This window comes from Ochotona princeps, chromosome 19 (genome assembly GCF_030435755.1).
Source record: "Ochotona princeps isolate mOchPri1 chromosome 19, mOchPri1.hap1, whole genome shotgun sequence".
NCBI classification, from domain to species: domain Eukaryota; kingdom Metazoa; phylum Chordata; class Mammalia; order Lagomorpha; family Ochotonidae; genus Ochotona; species Ochotona princeps.
Genome location: NC_080850.1, coordinates 22,906,531 through 22,924,939, shown reverse-complemented (window position 1 = coordinate 22,924,939; position 18,409 = coordinate 22,906,531). Strand labels below are relative to the sequence as shown.

General features: G+C 53.8%; 1 protein-coding gene across 4 annotated transcripts in view; it reads left to right on the top strand.

Annotated features, from left to right (window-relative positions):
- NDST1 (N-deacetylase and N-sulfotransferase 1) overlaps positions 1–18,409 on the top strand; it is a 55,558-nt gene that overhangs the window by 20,224 nt on the left and 16,925 nt on the right. For all 4 annotated transcript variants that reach the window (XM_058677418.1, XM_058677416.1, XM_058677415.1 and 1 more), the window contains 3 exons: positions 7,502–8,388; positions 13,634–14,128; positions 16,716–16,803. In XM_058677418.1, the coding sequence (XP_058533401.1) occupies positions 7,876–8,388; positions 13,634–14,128; positions 16,716–16,803 (1,096 nt within the window). In that variant the 5' untranslated portion in view covers positions 7,502–7,875. The remainder of the gene's footprint in view (positions 1–7,501; positions 8,389–13,633; positions 14,129–16,715; positions 16,804–18,409) is intronic.

Below are 18,409 nucleotides of genomic sequence, written 5' to 3'. Positions count from 1 at the left end.
ATGCCCCAAATGGCTATGATGGCTAGGGCTGGGCCAGGCTGAAACCAGGAGCTTAGAACTCCATCTGGGTGTGGTGAGTTATAGGGGGCCAAGGACTAGGGCCATCTTCTGCTGCTTTCCCAGGTTCGTTAGCAGGGAATTAGATTGGAAGCAGAGCAGCTGGGACTCCCAACTGGTGCTCCTATTGAATGCCAGCATCGCAGATGTCAACTTAACTAGCTGTGTCACAAGGCTGGTCCTGATAGTGCCATTTGACCATGTCAGTACTATGTGCATTTGTGTCCCAGTGAGCATGGTATGTATGCATGCTTGTGTGTGCCTGTGGTGGTGAGGGGTAGGGTGGCTGTGGGAAGGCTGGTTCACAGTAGGCAATGTTAGGAATGGTCCAGGGCTGGGTGCACGTTTGGGGCTCTGGGGAACCCTGAAATGGCTTCACACAGGACACATAAACCTTGGCCCCCAAAGGTCTTTAGAAAGTGGTGCTCCAGCAGCACCACATTTTCAGTGCTTGAGCTTGGCATCTGGCTACTAAGCACAAGCACCTGCTGATTGTCCACAAGAAATTTGGAGAGAACAGGGAGTGAATCTTGTGCTTGTTTCCTGTGCCCAGTGTGCTCTGGAGCCTGTCACTCCTTCCTGGAACCCAGGCTCTTGCTAGTCCCACTGGCTTTAATCCTTCTTGGCTCCTTCTGGATCCACTATGAGTTTGACAGGTGGCAATGGGCTGGCTTCACCTTGAGCCTCAGTTTGTACATCTGTTCAGGGAGTAATGATTTTATTAGCCCGTGCGTCCATGCGCCAGGCACTTGGTTAAATGGTTTCCCTGCATCCTGTCTTTGTAACTACCTCGTGAGACAGGTAAATAGTAAAAACTCTGGTTTACACTTAGGGAACTAGGCTTAGAAAGTTGAGAGATGTGCTCAAAAGTCATGAGGCTAATAAATAATGGAGCCAAGTTTCACGGCCAGGCAGGCAGGCTCCAGTTTGAGCCTTCAGCTGTGACACTGGCAGGTCCTGCTTGCTATCTCACAGGATGCTGTTGGATAAGGCAGAGAGTTCATTGCCCTGGGTTACTGTGCATACTTTGTCGCAAAAGGCACAGCTAACCAGTGTGCCTTTCTTAGGGATCCCACCCATCATTCATGCAAGGAGCCAGGCTGGACCCCCTTCACCCATCCCAATTTCTGGACAGCTTGCTCTGTAAAACGGCCCTTTTACCTCTGTCTCCTTTATCCTATGGGTCCTGGAAGGGGAGGAGGATTGGAGGAAACCAGAGCACTTTCCCGGGAGAGGAGGTGGGGTAGGGAGTAACTTTCAACTCTACAACATTGGCCACTGTCACTGTGGTATTTCCCGAAAGTGCAGTGTTGCCATGGTGTCTCCATGACAACCAGAGCATCTCATTCATTATCCCCAGCACCTTGGCAGGGAGAGCTGGGGCTGGGACTAGGGGAGCACAGTGGGAGCCTGCTGAGGGCTGGCAGCCTCAGTGGCAGAGGTTCCCCTCATGCTCACTGCCTGAGCCCCTAGCCAGGGATTCCTACCCCCCTGCTGGCTTTGGAACTTTCACTCTTATAGGGTCTAAGTTCAAATTTCAGCTCTGCTTGTGAACTAAGCTGTGTGCTTTTGGGAAAATGACTTAATCTCTCTGAGCCTCACTTCCCTCAACTGCACACGAGGAGAGTGACTACATTGTAAGGCTGAGATGCAGGAAGGCAGTGCACAGTGTTAGACCCACAGTGACGACAGTGTTGGTCCAGTGCAGGGCTGAGCGTAGTGAACCTGCTGTTGCTATTATTATCGTAGAAAGCCTTGAGTTTGATGGAGGAATGCAAAAGCAAATGCAAAGTCAGTAAGGAAATCTATTGGCCTCAAGGCTCCGTGGCTTGCACATCATTGTGGCCAGCCATGTCAGCCTGAAGCCTCTGCCTTCTCATCTGTAAATTGGGAATAATAACAGCTGCTTGTTGAGTAATACTCCACACCCCCTCAGGCAGGACTCATCCCTGGAGAAAGTGGGAGAGTCTCTGATGATTCAGATATGGCCTTGCCTTTGAGTGGCACCCAGCTTGGGGGAGGAGGCAGCAAGGAGGATGCTGTTTGCTAAAGGCCTCCTTGTGCCAGGTGTTGGGCAGGGCCCGCCCAGGCAGAGGGCGGTCAGTCTCCGTCCTGCCCTGGAAGGGCCCAGGTTTACAGTGCACAGCCCACAGGTTCAGGTGCATGCTGGGACTGGGTAGGAGGCCAAGTGAGGGAAGAGGGCTCGCTGTAGGACGGCAGAGACCGTGGAGAAGATGGGGCCCATCTAGTGTGGGCATGGTGGTCCTTAGGTCCTTATGCCCATATTAGTAGAGTGTATCCTTTTAAAGAGAAATTAGTGGTTCTTACTTGCATATGCAATCTTCTGATTTAAAAATACTGCAGGCTGATGTCATGACACAGCGATGCCAACGTCCCATGTGAGCACCTGCTTTAGTCTTGATTATTCTACTTCCTGTCCAGTTCTCTGCTAACACACCTGAGAAAGCACCTAAAGATGGGCTTGGCTCCTGCCACCCACATGGGAGACTGAGTGGAAGTGCCTGTCTCTGGCTTTAGCCTGGCCCTGCCTTGGCCATTGTGGCCATTTGGGGGAGTGAAACAGCAGAGGAAAGATCTCTCTGTAACTCTGTCTTAAAAAACAAACAAACAAACAAAAACTTAAAAATACTGATCACTAGGGAGTGGCCATTCAGCACAAGCAGTTACATTGCTTCTTGGGATGCCTGCATCCCACATCAGAGGGCCTGAGTTTGAATATCGGCTCTGCTCCTGGTTCCAGCTGGACGCTGCAGGCAACAGGTGGTGCTTGGAGTAGTCAGGTCCATGCTACATGCCTGGGTTGAGTCTGAGCTGTTGCAGGCGTTTAAGGGGTGAGATAGCAGGTGGAAGATCTCTGTCACTCTTGGCCTTTCAAATCAATAACAATACATTGAAAGCATTATTTTAAAAGTTGATAATTGATCCCAAATTAAAAAAAAAATGCCGTGTAAACCAGAGGGTTTACATCTGTGTTCTGTTTTGGCCAGAGGGGCCTGGTTTTCTGCCTTGGCTCTGTGGAGTGGAGCTGAAGCAGGAGTCCAAGGCTTGGGCCTGGGCAGGAGCGGGCTGGTGGCTAAGGATGACATCAGAGAGGTGATGACCTTGGAGCTGGGATCTTCAAGGATGAGTAAGTGTCCCATGAGAGGGGACAGGCATTCCAGGCTGTGGGAACCTCGAGGCAGCAGCCTGATGCTTGACCACAATCGATCGGTGTCCAGCTGGGCAGAGCTGTGGTGTAGGGGTAGCAGCTGGCAGTGTCAGCAAGGCCCAGGGTGGTGGTAGGGAGACACTGGGGTCTCAGCTTCAGCTGTCCCGGAGTACTCAGTGGCTTGAAAGAGATTAGAAGCCTTCCTCCCAACTCCCCAGTTCTCTGCCCCTTGAGCCACACAGGCTGTGGAATGTAGGCAGCGAGCAGGGCCTTGAAGGGCTGGTGGTGGGCTCCTGAGTGGGAGGCAGAGGGGCCGCGCAGGGGCCCTCCCTGCATGCAAGCCGGGTGGTCAGTGCTTTGTTAATAAAGCAGTGGCTTTCACCTCACCCCAGGCTAGCTAACCTTTTCTGGGACCAGGGGCTGCTTCACTCACCCCTCTGGCGTGTGTTTTCCTTTCCGATAGGAAAGGCTGTGGCCTCCAAAGAAGGGAGTATGGCAAGGACACCACCTGGGCCTCTGCAGTCCCAAGACCCCTACCAAGCAACTGTGTGCACCCTCGCCAGCTCTTTGGGCTGCCAGAGACCAGGGCTTCAAGTGCTGGCTGGGTTGTGGCATTACCCACACAGCAAGGGCACTGGCAGTGAAATAATCAGAACAGCTGTCCATTTCCTAGTGTTGCGGGCCAGCCTTGGTTCTCAGCATGTCTCCTTTCGGTTCATTTTCACAGCCTCGGGAAGTGTGTAAAGTAAAATGCCCCTCTTCTATAGTTGGGGAAATTGAGGCAGCGAGCAGTTAAATAGCTTGTCCGAGTTTACCCAGCTGCAGGTGGCAGCCTGCATTTTGACCTGGACTGCTCCCCACTCCTCATCCCAACTGCTGCTAAGCCCTCCCCCACACCCTACCACCCGCTTTGCTCCAATCTGCAGGTGGAACTGGTAGACGCCCTCCATCTAGCTTATTCAGTGCGTGGGTGGTCTTGTGGGGAAGCAGGGTCTGAACTCCTAGGAACTATTAAATTTTCCAGCATATGTGCATGTGTATATATATATGTATATATATATATGCCTATTTTTTAAGTGTTTATTTTTTTTACAGCAGTTATAGGTTTACAGCCAAATGGAGAAAAAGACTCAGATTTCCCATCTGCCACTGCCCTCCATGTGCACTGTCTCCTGGCCATCTGCACTACCCTCCACCAGTGGGATCCACGGGTTTCGGTTCACCCAGTGCCTAGAGTTCACGTTTGGGCTCACGCTGGGCTTGCATACCCATGGGTTGGGACACCTGTCCAGTATCCTCACACGGTGGTGTCCCTGCCCAAAACGTCTCCTAGGCTCTGCTTGTCCCTCCCTCTCCCAGCCTCTGGCACTCACATACTTTTTTTTTTTAACGTGCATTTTTTTTTTTTTTTTTTTTTTTTGGTGTCTGAGAAATGTTGTCAGATTCCCACGAAGGTTGGTGACCCGCAGATGCCAGAGAGGCTGCGGGCTGCAACGCGGATGTGCTAAAGCCTGGGCACGTGACAGACAGGCACTCAAGCCTGCCGCTGCCACTACCAGGAGCGGCTCTCCTCTCCCAGGAGGCTGGGCAGCCGCTGCACCAGGCACCCTTACCTTCCTGCCCTTTGTGTTTCCCTCCTGGCCCTGAGCCGAGGGCTGGGACTCGGCTATGGCCGTAGACAGCTCTTATCAGTGGTGGACAGGACACCAGAGTACCCTGGCACTGACAGCTGCCCCCTCCTGCCCTGCTGTCAGCTAGAATCGCAGGCAGTCCTAGAAAGCCCAGCACGCCTGTTTGTTACTGAGCCATATCGGGTGCCTTTCCCTCTCTTGTGGTTCTAGTTGGCTCAGGTGCCTCCTTTCCAGAGGCCTTCCTCATTCTCCCCGTCCCTTCCCCCACCCGCCTCAGCGCCCCCACCCCGTGTCCTTGGCCATCTCTGCTCCCCAGAGTGCTGATCCAAGTAGGGCCAGGAACGCAGGGCTGCAGATGCGCACGAGCCGCAGAGGCCATCTGGCTGCAACCCAGAAAGGGATGGGGTGTGCTCGGGGTCACACGGCATGTCACACCAGAACTGGGGCCATAGCCGCTGTCTCAACTGCCTCCCCACTTCACAACAAAGAGCAGGACAAATGTCACCCAGAGATAACCACTGTAGGCATTCCTGTTTGTATTTAACATCCGCTTCCAGCCCGTGCATAAAAACGTTGAACAAAAATATGACCATCTGTGCACACTGTTTCCTAAATGTCTCCCACCTTTGCAATGTAAGTGGCAGGTGCCAGCAGATGTCCACGTGTTGTACGTGGCTGGTTTGGACTCTAGCAGGTGCTGGCATTGTGACCTTTTTTTTTTTTTTTGAAGATTTATTTATTTATTTGAAAGTCAGAAGTCAAGAGAAAAGGGGAGAGAGATCTTCTACCTGCTGGCTCACTTTCCAAATGGCTGCAGTAGCCAGGGATGGGCAAGGCTGAAGGCAGGAGCCAAGAGCTTCCAGGTCTCCTGCACGATTGTAGGGAACCAAGCACTTCGGCTGTCTTCTGCTATTTTTCCAGGTGCATTAGCAGGGAGCTGGATCGATCAGGAGTGGGACACGAATCAGATTCCTGCTGAACCCACTGCTCCACAGTGCTGGCCCCTCACATTGTGGCTTCTGAAGACAATCCACTCTTGTTGGGCCCTTGCTGTTACAGACAACACTGGGGTTTGCGTGCTGTTGGGGAAAAATTCACATGCTTCTGCACCTCCTCCTCTAGGATAACTTCCTGGACATGCACCTGTTCCTTCTCTGGCTGCTGCCCTGGGGCTGTGCTTACTGTGCTCTCCTAGGGTTGGGTGAGAGCTTTCCCAGAACGCCACCCTGAGGCTGCACCTGCAGCCACTGCCCAGCATAGGCTGTCACACCTGCTCTTCCACCAGGATTGCTCCTAACTTTCACTAGCAGTGGGTGATAGAAAGTGGTGCATTCCCGGGGCTTTCGCCTGTGTTAAGGGCAAGTGGAGGACTGTGTCTGAGATGAGAGTGTGGAGGCCTTTGTGCAGCAAAGATGCATCTTTCACTCTTCCCAGGGAGACAGGTGCAGGGGGCAGGCGTAGGAGGCGGGGTCTCAAGGGAGGGGGCGTGGAGACTGGAGCTCTGCATTCTGGTCACTACGTGGCCAGAAGTCTTCCCACCTGTCCCTTGGCAAACTTGGGATCCTCAGGCAGGGAGTTGGTCACTCGCTGCCCTGTACACCTGTGGACATGTGCCCTGAAGGTTAGTTTCCTGGTTGCTAGAGCAAATGGTGACAGCTGCCATTTCTAAGTGTTTCTTTTCTTTTTCTTTTTAAAAAGATTTTTATTTATTTGAAAGGCAAAATGACAGCAGGAGAGAGAGCTGTCTCATCCTCCACGTGTTGGTTCACTCCACAAATGGACACAATCATCGGCACTGGGCCAAACCAAAGCCAGGAGCCAAAACTTCCATCCAGGTCTCCTACACTGAGTGACGGGGGACCCAAGCACTTGGGGCCACCTCCCGCTGCTTTTCCCAGGCACACAAGCAGGGAGCTGGTGTGGAAGCAGAGCAGCTGGTACTGATACGGGCACTCAGATATGGGATGCTGCTGTTGTGAATGATGGTTAATTCATCACACCTCTATGCAGGTGCCTTCTGAGCATTGCTTATGTCCAGCTCCTCAGCCCTTGGCCCCAGCCCACTGTCGACCCCCAGCCTGAGCTGGTGGAGGGATGCTTTTTCCCACCTGGGGCCTTCTCACACAGGCTAGGCACAGATACCTCACACCTGCGGTGTCTGAGCCTGGGCTGCTGGCTTCTGCCCCACAGTCCCTCTCTGCACTTGATGCACAGGGCTGCTGCACTTTTTAGTAGAGGACTGAATGGGTAGAGGAGGTCAGATGGTGAGGACGTGGGGTCCGGTTGTGATCAGAATCTGCCTCTTGCTCCCAGGACTTGCAAATGTTTATTGTCTTACTTGGTCCCTTCTGACTTTGGGGTTTTAGATTCGCCTGGCTTTGGATGCCAGCAGCGGCGTGCTGGGGCCACCCTCAGGGATGTCTCCGCATTGTTGTACTGAGTCCTTCTGCCTCATGGGGGTTGGGTCCTGTGGACTGTTGGCTTCATTTCATGACTGGGGAAATTGAGGCTTCGATTAAAGAGCTTCACCAGGTTACACTACCCAATCAGGCAATGTCCTGAGGCCTGGGCCAGACGAGCAGGCCAGGTCCTGGTGTCAGCAGCCGGCCGAGCCTAGCCACACTCTCTTCTTTTCTCTCCACAGTCACAGCCCTGCGGGGCCCAGCTGAGTGAGCAGCATGTGGCACCCCCAGACCTGCCCTCTATCTTCTGGCCCACGGCCCAGCCCCCCCAGGAGGCCCTGACACCCTGGGGCACTTCTGCTCTGCGCAGGACCACGTGGGGGTTTGCCATGGTGACATAAAGGGGCGCAGAGGAAGGAAGGAGCGAGACCAGCCTGCAGACTGCGCCTCTGGCTGGGAGGGAGGGCTGGGGGCCCGGATCTCCCACGCCTGCTGCCCGCCAAGGACCTCGCTTCTCAAGTCCCTGTGAATCTGTTGCCCAGTGGACGACTCTCGTGCCTACCCACGTGCGGGGCCTCGGGGTGGCCGGGGCAGGCTGAGGTCCCGAGGGGCCAGGATGCCTGCCCTGGCGTGCCTGAGGAGGCTGTGTCGTCACGTGTCCCCGCAGGCTGTGCTGTTCCTGCTGTTTGCCTTCTGTCTGTTCAGCGTCTTCGTCTCAGCCTACTATCTGTACGGCTGGAAGCGGGGCCTGGAGCCCTCGGCCGATGCCCCCGAGCCCGACTGTGGCGACCCACCGCCTGTGGCCCCCAGCCGCCTGCTGCCACTCAAGCCCGTGCAGGCGGCTGCCCCGTCGCGCACAGACCCGTTGGTGCTGGTGTTTGTGGAAAGCCTGTACTCGCAGCTGGGCCAGGAAGTGGTGGCCATCCTGGAGTCCAGCCGCTTCAAGTACCGTACAGAGATCGCTCCGGGCAAGGGGGACATGCCCACGCTCACTGACAAGGGCCGCGGCCGCTTCGCCCTCATTGTCTACGAGAACATCCTCAAGTATGTCAACCTGGACGCCTGGAACCGAGAGCTGCTGGACAAGTACTGCGTGGCCTACGGCGTGGGAATCATCGGCTTCTTCAAGGTACGAGGGCTCAAGTGGAGCCCCAGCCCCAGGCTCACTCATTGAGCACGGACTTTTCCCATCTGTGGAATGGGTACAGTGGCAGCACCTACCTCTTGAAGTGGCTGTGAGGATGATGCATGTGTGTGAGAGTGTGTGTGGTACTGGGAGCTCACAGTACCTTGTGAGCCCTTCATATGATTGCTTCATTGAGTCTGTACCCTTCATCCCCGGGAAACAAGGAGAAAGGAGAGAAGGGCAGGAGGGAAGGGGCTGCCCTGGGCTGTAGGGAGGGGACTCCCAATATGGCCCAGGGATTGGGGCCTCACTGAAAGGAAGCAGAGGCTGGGACCCGTGCCTGGCACAGCATCCTGAGACTGTGGGCACAGATTCTGCCCTCTGTGAGCATGGGCTCAAGTGGCACTGCCATGGGGCACGTACTCCTGGTTTGGCAGATAGTCACACAGTTACCCATCTGTAGCACCAGGAACACAGATAAGATAGCAGTGGGGCAGAAGCACCCCCACCCCCTTGGCTGGGATGCAGGGAGGGAGTGGCTGTCATCATCCAGCACAGCAGGTGCACACAGGGTGTGGTGAGCGGAGAGAGCCTGCCTAGGGAGCAGGCACAGGGTGGTGGAGCTGACACTGGTGTTGATAGAACAGGGAATTGTCTTTGATCAAGTGGCCTGAGGGGTTGGGGGTGGGGCTGCTCCTTGTGGCCTTGGGTGCAAAGAGCCCAGAAACAGGCTCCTGTCAGGGTGGGCCGAGAGAAAAGGAGGCCCTGTGCTTGGTGCTGGGAGACCCAGGCCAGTTGAGGATGTCTCTGTGAGCTAAGCAGTCGAGGGCTCACAAGCCGTACCTCGAGCTACTAGTGAGATTTGCTCTCCACCTGGCTGGATCACAAAGCTCTTTCTTCCACAGCACACCCCCTGGGGATCACTGGCCTGGTTTCTGCCTCGGTCGAGTTGGGCTGTCCCCTTTGTCGGGCCTCTTTCTTCCCCTGGACACCGCACCCTTCCAGCCTGTGAACCTCATTCCGTTTGATCCTGAGCCCCAGGCCTGAGACACATCAGAGCGGCTAGCGTCTATTGAGAGCTCACACGGCGCATGGCCTGTGTGCAGGCCGTGCTTGCACATTAACTTGCCCCACGCTAATCAGCTGTCCTCAAAGGCCGGAGGACAACAGCATCCTGGCCAAAGAGAGAAGGGACCCTAGGCTGAGAGGTTAACAAGCATAGCCAGCCTCACACCTCTAATAAGCAGAGATCTGGGAGTGCAGCCCAGGCGTCTGACTCTATGGGCCTTAGTCCCAAGCACCATAGGTTGAGCTCAGATGTCCCGGACACTGCTTTCTTTCTTTCTTTCTCTCTCTCTTCTTTCTTTCTCTCTCTCTTTCTTTCTTTCTTTCTTTCTTTCTTCCTTCCTTCCTTCCTTCCTTCCTTCCTTCCTTCCTTTCTTCCTTTCTTTTTCAGATTTATTTTATTTTTATTGGAAAGTCAGATATACAGAGAAGAGAGAGGAAGATCTTCCATCTGTTGATTCACTCCCCAAGTGGCTGCAATGGCCAAAGCTGAACTGATCCGAAGCCAGGAGCCTGGAGCCTCTTCTGGGTCTCCCACACAGGTGCAGGGTCCCAAGGCTTTTGGGCCATCCTTGATTGCCTTCCCAGCCCACAAGCAGGGAGCTGGATGGGAAGCAGGGCCACGGGATTAGAATCAACACCCATGTGGGCTCTCAGCATGTGCAAGGCAAGGACTTTAGCCGTTAGGCCACTGTGCTGGGCCTGACACTGTTTCTGTAATATGCGGTATATCACAGGGCCACATCCAATACCAAGAGCTGCCAGGTTGCCAAGGGGTAGGGGCCCTGGGCACAGTCTGCACCACAGACCTTGGACCCTACCTAGTTCAAGTCATTGACTCTACAAAGGTTAACAAGAGACCCAGGGGGAAGCATGTTCAGAGCCTCCTTGCATGGCCAATAGAGCCATCCCCGGTCTTCTTGCTCTTTTACCCTCTGTTTTTGTTGTTGTTGTTGTTAAAGATTTATTTATATTTTATTGAAGTCATATATACAGAGAGGAAGATCTTCTGTTTGCTGATTCACACCACAAGTGGGTGCAACAGATAGAGCTGAGCCCATCTGAAGCCAGAAGCCAGGAACTTCTTCTGGGTCTCCCACATGGGTGTAGGGTACCAAGGCTTTGGGCTGTCCTCGACTGTCTTCCCAGGCCACAAGTAGGGAGCTGGATAGGAAGTGGAACACAAACTGGTGGCACCCATATGGGATCCTGGGTACATGCAAGGCAAGGACTTTAGCTGCTAGGCTGTCGTGCTGGGCCCTAGCCTCTGGTTTTGAGCTGGGTCCTGTGATTGTTTTTCCAGGTGCACGCCCCCTAGTGGTAGAGATGCATCTCTCCACTCCTGGCAGGCCAGCTTCAGTAGTGTGCACCCAGTTTGCTAATCCCTGTGTTCCGATTTGCAGTTCCCACTCACCCTGCATTCCCAGGGCAGTGTGAGAGCAGAGGCTTAAATGTGCAGACCCTGGCTTCAGTCCATCTGCCACCTAGAAGAGGATTGATGGTGGGTATGATGCCCAGCCCATCTCTCGCTCTTTCTCTCTCTCTCTTTTTAAAATGTATTTATTTATTTTTATCGGAAAGGCAGATTTACAGAGACAAAAAGAGACAGAGGGAAAGATCTTCCACCCACTGGTTCATTTCCCAAGCAGCTGCAATAGTTGGAGATGAGCTGATCTGAAGCCAGGATCCAGAAGCCTCATCCGGATTTCCCATAGGGGTTCAGGGCTCCAAGGCTTTGGGCTGTCCTTGACTGTTCTCTCAGGTCACAAGCAGGGAGCTGGATGGGAAGTGGAGCAGCTGGAATATGAACCAGCACCCATATGGGATCCTGGCGCTTGCAAGGCAAGAATTTAGCCACTAGGCCATTGCCCTGGGCTCTCAGTCCATCTGTTGGTGTGGGACCTGCTGCAGCTGTGGCCTCCCTGCCAGCACCGCATGTGAAGTGAGACAGTGGACGGGAAGCCTTGCACCCATCACCTGGCACTTGCAGCCACTGGATGTGCTTTGACATGTCTTGGTTCAGCAAAGGCTGTGGCATTTTCTCTCGGGGCTCCAGGGGAACTGGCTGGTCCTCTCCTGTGGCCCCAGTGCCTGACACGGTCTTCCCTCAGCTGTGGGGTTGGGCACAAAGGCTGCCTGCCATCTTCCACTCAACGCTGCCCATGTGCTAGACACTGAACTTTATGCTTCTTCAGGCCTTGCTGTGTTTAATTATTTTACTTATTTGAAATACAAAGTAATAGAGAAAGATCATCCACTTGCTGGTTCAGCCTCCCGATGACCACATTGCTGCCGCTGGGCCAGGCTGAAACCAGAGGCTAGGAATTCCACCCTCGTCTCCCATGTGGGTGCAGAGCCCCAAGCACTTGGGCCGTCTTCTGCTGCTTTCCCAGATCAGACTCAGATCAGTACTTTGATATGAAATGCCAGTGTTGCAAGTGGCAGCTTAACTGGCTGTACCCTAACACCAGCTGCTGTTGAATTCCTATAACTACCTTGTAACATAGGTACTTTATTTTCAGGTGAGATCAAAGCTAAATAGTTTGTCCAGAGTGACATAGCCCTTGTGTTCTAGAATAACTTGACAGCCACACTTATCACTTCCTACTCAGCCATAGGAGACTGTGCTCAGAAAGGAGACAGGGGGTTCCCAAGGTCATGGGCCAGTTAGCTGTTACGTCTGGGTTAGGCCTCTGAGGTGACCTTGTTGAAAGACCTGATGTGCCCTGCATGGGCCCTTAGGAAGGTGAAACTGGAGGGCATGCCCCTCCCGTGGTGGAGGTCTGCATCAGGACCTCCCTCTGTGTTGTCGGGCTCCCCATTTGCTTCCCTGGCTGGCCCCTATCATTGCCAGCTAGCATGGGCCATCAGCAACTTGGCACTGTCCCTTCCTCGATGGTGGAGCAGCTGGTGGAGCTGTTGGTGCCTGGCAGCCAGCTCGGAGTCGGGACTTTGAAATGGGATGCCCTGGCTCCCATGGCCCAACATGGCTTCCCAGCCTCGACAGGTGACGGGCAGAGCTTGAGCTGTGCCTGGCCCCCACACAGCCTGGGCAGTTCCCATCCTTGGCTAGTGCAGGTTTAGGGGGAGCCGGAGCTGAGTCAGCAAGCCTGCATGGAGCCCCACATCTGAGGCTGTGGGAGGTCAGGGAGTTGGCAGGGACTCCTGGTGTTTGCAAAAGTAAGTGGAGGCTCCTTATCACAGTTCACAGGGCCAGTGCCCTGCAGGGCCCTGGTGGCAATTGAAGAGGAGCTATTCTGTCTGGAGATAGTGCTACTGTGAGCAGGCAGCAGCTTCATGCTGGCAGGAGCTCTGGTGCCATGGGGACTTCAGCAGCCCTGCCCTGAGCAGCTCTCCAGAGGGCCTCGTACCCAACCAGCTCTGTCTCCAGCCTTGACTTGCACTTTGCGTTGTCCGCTCTTGCTGTGACCCGTCCTACACTCTCCACATGGCGGCCAGGCAGAACTTTTCAAAATGCAAATTGGAGCCTGCATCGTCGCTTGTAGAACCCTCTGATGGAGCCTTTGCTAGCTTCCTGACGCTGCTTCAAGTCTGCAGGGCGCTGTGGGCCTGGCCCCAGCTGACCTTGCTGCTTGCTGTCCCTCAAGATCACCCTGTTGGCTTCATGCTGTTCTGTGCCCATGCTGAGCCCTCTGCCACCGCGGGTACCTGTGTGGCTTCCACAGCAGATTTCTCCTTGAGAAAGGGTTGTGTGGCTGCAGCCAGTTTGGGAGCCCCATGCCCTGTTTGGAGCTGTGTGCCAGTCGGCATTAACTGTCCCACTGTCCTCCATGTGCCCAGGTGCCATTTACTGTTCATAACCACCTCTCACAGCAGGGGATTGAGGCTTGCATAGGTCCAGTAGCAGAGTCCATGCTGCCCACCACTGCCTGTCTTGTATGATTTAAATGTCTCTGGGCCTCTGGCTCCCCATCTGTAAGATGGGTACACAAACCCTGTTGCAAGGTCCCTGGGAGAAAAGCAGCAGCCTTACAAACAAAGTGCACAGAACTCGGGACTGGCTCTGTCCGGGGAGTCACTTTATGACTGTGCGAGGGAAGCAGAGGACATGCCAGGGTGGGATAAGGCTTTCACGGATACAGGTGGACATTGCTGGTATTCCTGTGAGCAGCCCACAGCTGAGCTGTAGGAATCTGATGGCTATTTCCCCATCCCGCTGCAGGCCAATGAGAACAGCCTGCTGAGTGCTCAGCTCAAGGGCTTCCCGCTGTTCCTGCACTCAAACCTGGGCCTGAAGGACTGCAGCATCAACCCCAAGTCCCCACTGCTCTACGTGACACGGCCCAGCGAGGTGGAGAAGGGCGTGCTGCCTGGCGAAGACTGGACTGTATTCCAGTCCAACCACTCTACCTATGAGCCGGTGCTGCTGGCCAAGACGCGTTCATCTGAGTCCATCCCACACCTGGGTGCTGATGCTGGCCTGCATGCAGCACTGCACGCCACCGTGGTCCAGGACCTGGGTTTGCATGACGGCATCCAGCGCGTGCTGTTTGGCAACAACCTCAACTTCTGGCTGCACAAGCTCGTGTTTGTGGATGCTGTGGCCTTCCTCACAGGCAAGCGCCTCTCGCTGCCTTTGGACCGCTACATCCTGGTGGACATCGACGACATCTTCGTGGGCAAAGAGGGCACACGCATGAAGGTGGAGGACGTAAAGGTGAGGCGGGGCCTTCAGGGCACTGTCACCACTGTCCAGTCCACCTGGTCCCTCCTGTCAGTTGAAGCACAGTGGGTCCTTTTAATACCAATTTTTTTTTGTCTGTAATATTTCTTCATTTCTTTGAAAGGCACAGTTGTACCAAGAGACAGAGAAATAGATCTTCTCTCTGCTGGTTCATGCCCCAAAGAACCACAACAACCAGAACTGGGCCAAGCCGAAGCCCAGAGCCTGGCATTCCATCCAGGTCTCCCAGCAGGTGACAGGAGCCCAAGAACTTGGGCCATTACCCAATGCTTCCCAGGGTGCATATTAGCGGGGAGCTGGCATTGGAAGCAGGTCTGGATCTCCCATAGGAGGTTCGGGTGCCATAGTATGGCTAGGCCCAACACCCAGCCCTATAACTAAGGCTTTGTTTCTGGGAGGTATTTATAGACAGCACAATACTCATGTTTAGTTAATACAGAAGGCATTTACCAAACAAAATAGTGCATCGAAACACTTTGCAAACCACCAACGTTTTATGCACATGTGAACGACCACAAAGCAAAGCCTGCTCATTAAGATCGCTAACCATCTTTAACATATAGTTTTCATCTGTTCTCTGTTTCACTTGAAGGTGCTGGCCAAGCAACCAGCATCCCAGTGTAAGTGGGAAATCGGTGCCATAAATAGCAGGCAACCATAACAATAAATCCAGTGAAAACAAAACAGGGGATTAAATTCTAGAGAGCGCCTCTGCCCTGTGCCTGTGACGTGGCCCTCTGTTAGGGGAGATTAGCACGTGTTGGAAACATCTTAGCACCAGCAGCAGCCTTGTCTTTGATGTTGGCTGCCGGCTTTAGAAAGAGACACGGGCTGGGGCTGGAAGAGGAATGCTTTTTGCCTGAGTCATGCAGGCGTTTGTGTTCGTTCTCCTTGGCGCTGGAAAGGAAGGTCTGGAGGGGTTGGTGTCTCTAACAGGGTCAGCAGGGGACTCCCTGTCCCCTCCCTTCCTCCCACAGAGAAGAACAACAGGCAGGGTGGCACTGGTGAGCAGGAACCAACCACTGTGCAGCCTCAGCGGTCAAATGGCCAGACGTGGCCATGGGGGTGTGCCTGCTGGTCCCTGTCTGCTCTTCTGCCCTGTGTTTCCTCCCAAGAGTGTATGTCTTCAAGGGCTGTCCCATGGACAGGAAATGTTGGGGTGCTTCCTTTGAACCCTGGCTGGCTCTTTCCTCCCACCCCCTTTGGACAGTCTTCCTGCGGCCTGGCCTGGCCTCTCTTGCCATCACCGTGGCTGGCGTGCCTGTGCAAGGAAGCCAGGCTGCCGGGCTGCCAGGCTCCATGTGTCCCCATCAGCCCTGCATGGAGCAACCTGCTGCGTGTCTGGTTTTTGCCAGGTCTCCAGCGAAGAAGGAGGGCAGCTTTCAGGTTTCCATGGAGGGTGTGGGCAGAGGTGTCCTCTTCCAGGTTGCAGGCTGAAGAGGGCTTGAGGCTGGCCTCTCTGAACCAGTCGGGGCCAGTGCCTCCTCCCTTCCAATGCCAAGCCTGGGCCACCGCAGTGCCCCTGTTTGTTAAACACAAATGTTGCCTCATTAGTTTGCGTAGCACAGGCTGCACAACGCAGTTGGCATAATCCCAATGGCAGCCCTTGAACTATGCCCTGGCTGGGCCCAGCTCCCTTCTCACCTACCCAAATGAGGAGGTTGCCTCATTTGATCCTCCCAGCAGCCCATTTTGCTGGGCATCAGAGCTCCAAGAAGCAAGGGAGCCTGTTCCAGGTCACACAGCCAGCCGGAGTCTGTGTGTTCACCAGCAGTGGCCAGGGCTTTTGGTTTGCAAAGTGCTCTGACACCGGGGTGTTACAGCTTTCCCAGCAGCCAAGGGGCTGCCTCACTATGTTGACTTGCCAAGCACTGGATGTGTCATGCAGGGAGGCCCTGGGAAGTCAACATCAGCCACCGAGGAAGAGAAGCCCCCCACCACGGGACAGATGAAGATGCTGAGGCTCACAGCGGCCATCCCTGCAGGGCTAGCAGTGGCTCGCGCATCCCACCATTTCTCAATTGTCAGGCAGGGATGGGAGCCAGAGCCTGTGTGGGCCTGAGCTTTGCCATTGTCTGCTTGACATTCCCATAACTTTATGATTCATTTATCTGAAAGGCAGTTACAGAGAAAGAGAGAGAAATCTTCCATTTGCTGGTTCACCCCCTAAATGGCCACGATGGCCAGGGCTGGAGCCACACTGGAGCCAGGAGCCTGAAACTACTTCGGTCTCCCACATGGGTGGCAGGGACCCAAGCACTTTTGCCACCCTCCCCTGTTTTTCCAGGTGCATTTGCAGGGAGCTGCATTGAAAATGGAGCAGCTGGGAGGTAAACTCGTGCCTATGAGAGATGCTAACATTGCTGGTGATGACTTCACCTTCTATGCCACAGCACTAGCCCCTCTTTGTGACTTTTGAACAAGTGTCACCCGTTTTTGTTTCTCACCCGGGCCCACTGACTGTGCAACCAGTCTTGTAGCAGCAGGATCCTTCTCCGACCCTTGTTGGGAGGAGCTCTGGCATCCCCTCATCCCTTCCTCTTTTCCTTGCCTGTCCTAGGCCCTGTTTGATACCCAGAACGAGCTACGCACACACATCCCAAACTTCACCTTCAACCTGGGCTACTCAGGGAAATTCTTCCACACAGGTAAGTAGGCCTGCCCTGCCTCATCTGTCACTTCTGGGGATGCCAACACCAGAAATCTTGAAGCGCTGTGCAATAGGGGTCCCCCAGAGCCATTTCCCACAAGAACAGCCCCAGCCCAGGCAGAGGCCATGTTGGGACAGCAGCCGGGGGGCTTTGACTTGCCCCTCCCCATGGCCTTTAGGTTGTGCTCTCCCCCTCACCTCCCACCTCTCAGTATTGGCTGTGTCATTTTTGCTCATGATAGAAGCTGGTGAGTCGTAAGGACATTGCAGAAGTGCACAGCACAGGTTGTAAAGTGCTGTGTCTTTGAACCCATTCCAGTGGCACCTGTGTTGCAAGGGTGGTTTACAGTTGTGGGTGAGAAAAGCAGCTGTCAGTTGCTTGGGTTACATCTGCCTTCATTTCTCTTATTTATAAATTTAAGAAAAACAATTTGAGAGGGGGAGAAGAGAGAGCAAGTGAGCTCCCACCTGCTGTTTTATTCCCCAACTGTCGACTGTGGTCAGGACTGGGCCAGGGTGGAAGGCAGGATCTGGGAACTTTTCCCAACTCTCCATGTGAATGGGAGGAACCCTAATATCCTAGCTATCAGCCCTGCCTCTTGTGGTCTGCCTTGGCAGGAAACTGGGTTCTAGACCCAGAACCGGGTATCAAACCCAGGCAGCACTATAGGAGTCACAGGCATCTCAGGCAGCGTCACCACCCCCAGGCCAAACACCTGCAAGGTTTTCTTCCTTCTTTGGGTCTCTCAGCTCCTTTCTGTGTTTCCCTTTGGGGACTGGGCAAGAGGGGAGAACCCCCAAGCGGGTCATCTACAATGACCGCGCCCTCTGGCCATTTGTGCCCAGGCCACAGTGAGGACAGCCTCCCTTGAATTCCAGACAAAGCCCAATCGGTCAACAGTCTGGGGTGGGGTGGAGAAATGTACAGCACAGCCCCAAAGGCAGATAGGAGAGATGACCAGGCCCAGTTCTGCCCTCTTCCCCCTTACGGAAAGTGGTACCGTGTGTGAAGCAGTGGTCATACCTCCCGTAAATGTATAAAGAGCTACTAATGGCATGTTATTTAACTTCATAACATTATAAATTTCCATTTTTCTTCCTGCTGTTGATTTCATTTAAGGGGAAGTATAGTAACTGTGTAATGGAGACTATCATATCCAGATGTGAGGATACAATGCATTATGCATCTCTACTTCTAGACAAAGACGGACTCCCAGTGAAGCTGTTTACTATATCTTAACAATAGAATACTGCGCTTTCTGCCACTGTCCATGCCTACAATGATGAACATACGATTGTGTATGAACAACTATACTATAGTAATGATATATGGGAACTCAGTGAGGGGGTAGGGAATTGGGGAGGGGATAAGGGAAATCCCACGATCTATGGACCTGTATCATAAAATGATAATAATAAGAAGAAAATTTTAAAAAAACTTCTTGTAAAACATGATGAAAGAAAAAACAAAGAATAAAAGGGAAAAAAAAGAGCTGCTAATGACCAGAGGGTGAAAAACAAATGACCCCATCCCTGTCACTGGAACGGGATCCGAGCAGGCGTGTCAAAAGTTGTAAGAAACCCTTGAGATCATTCATCCTGAA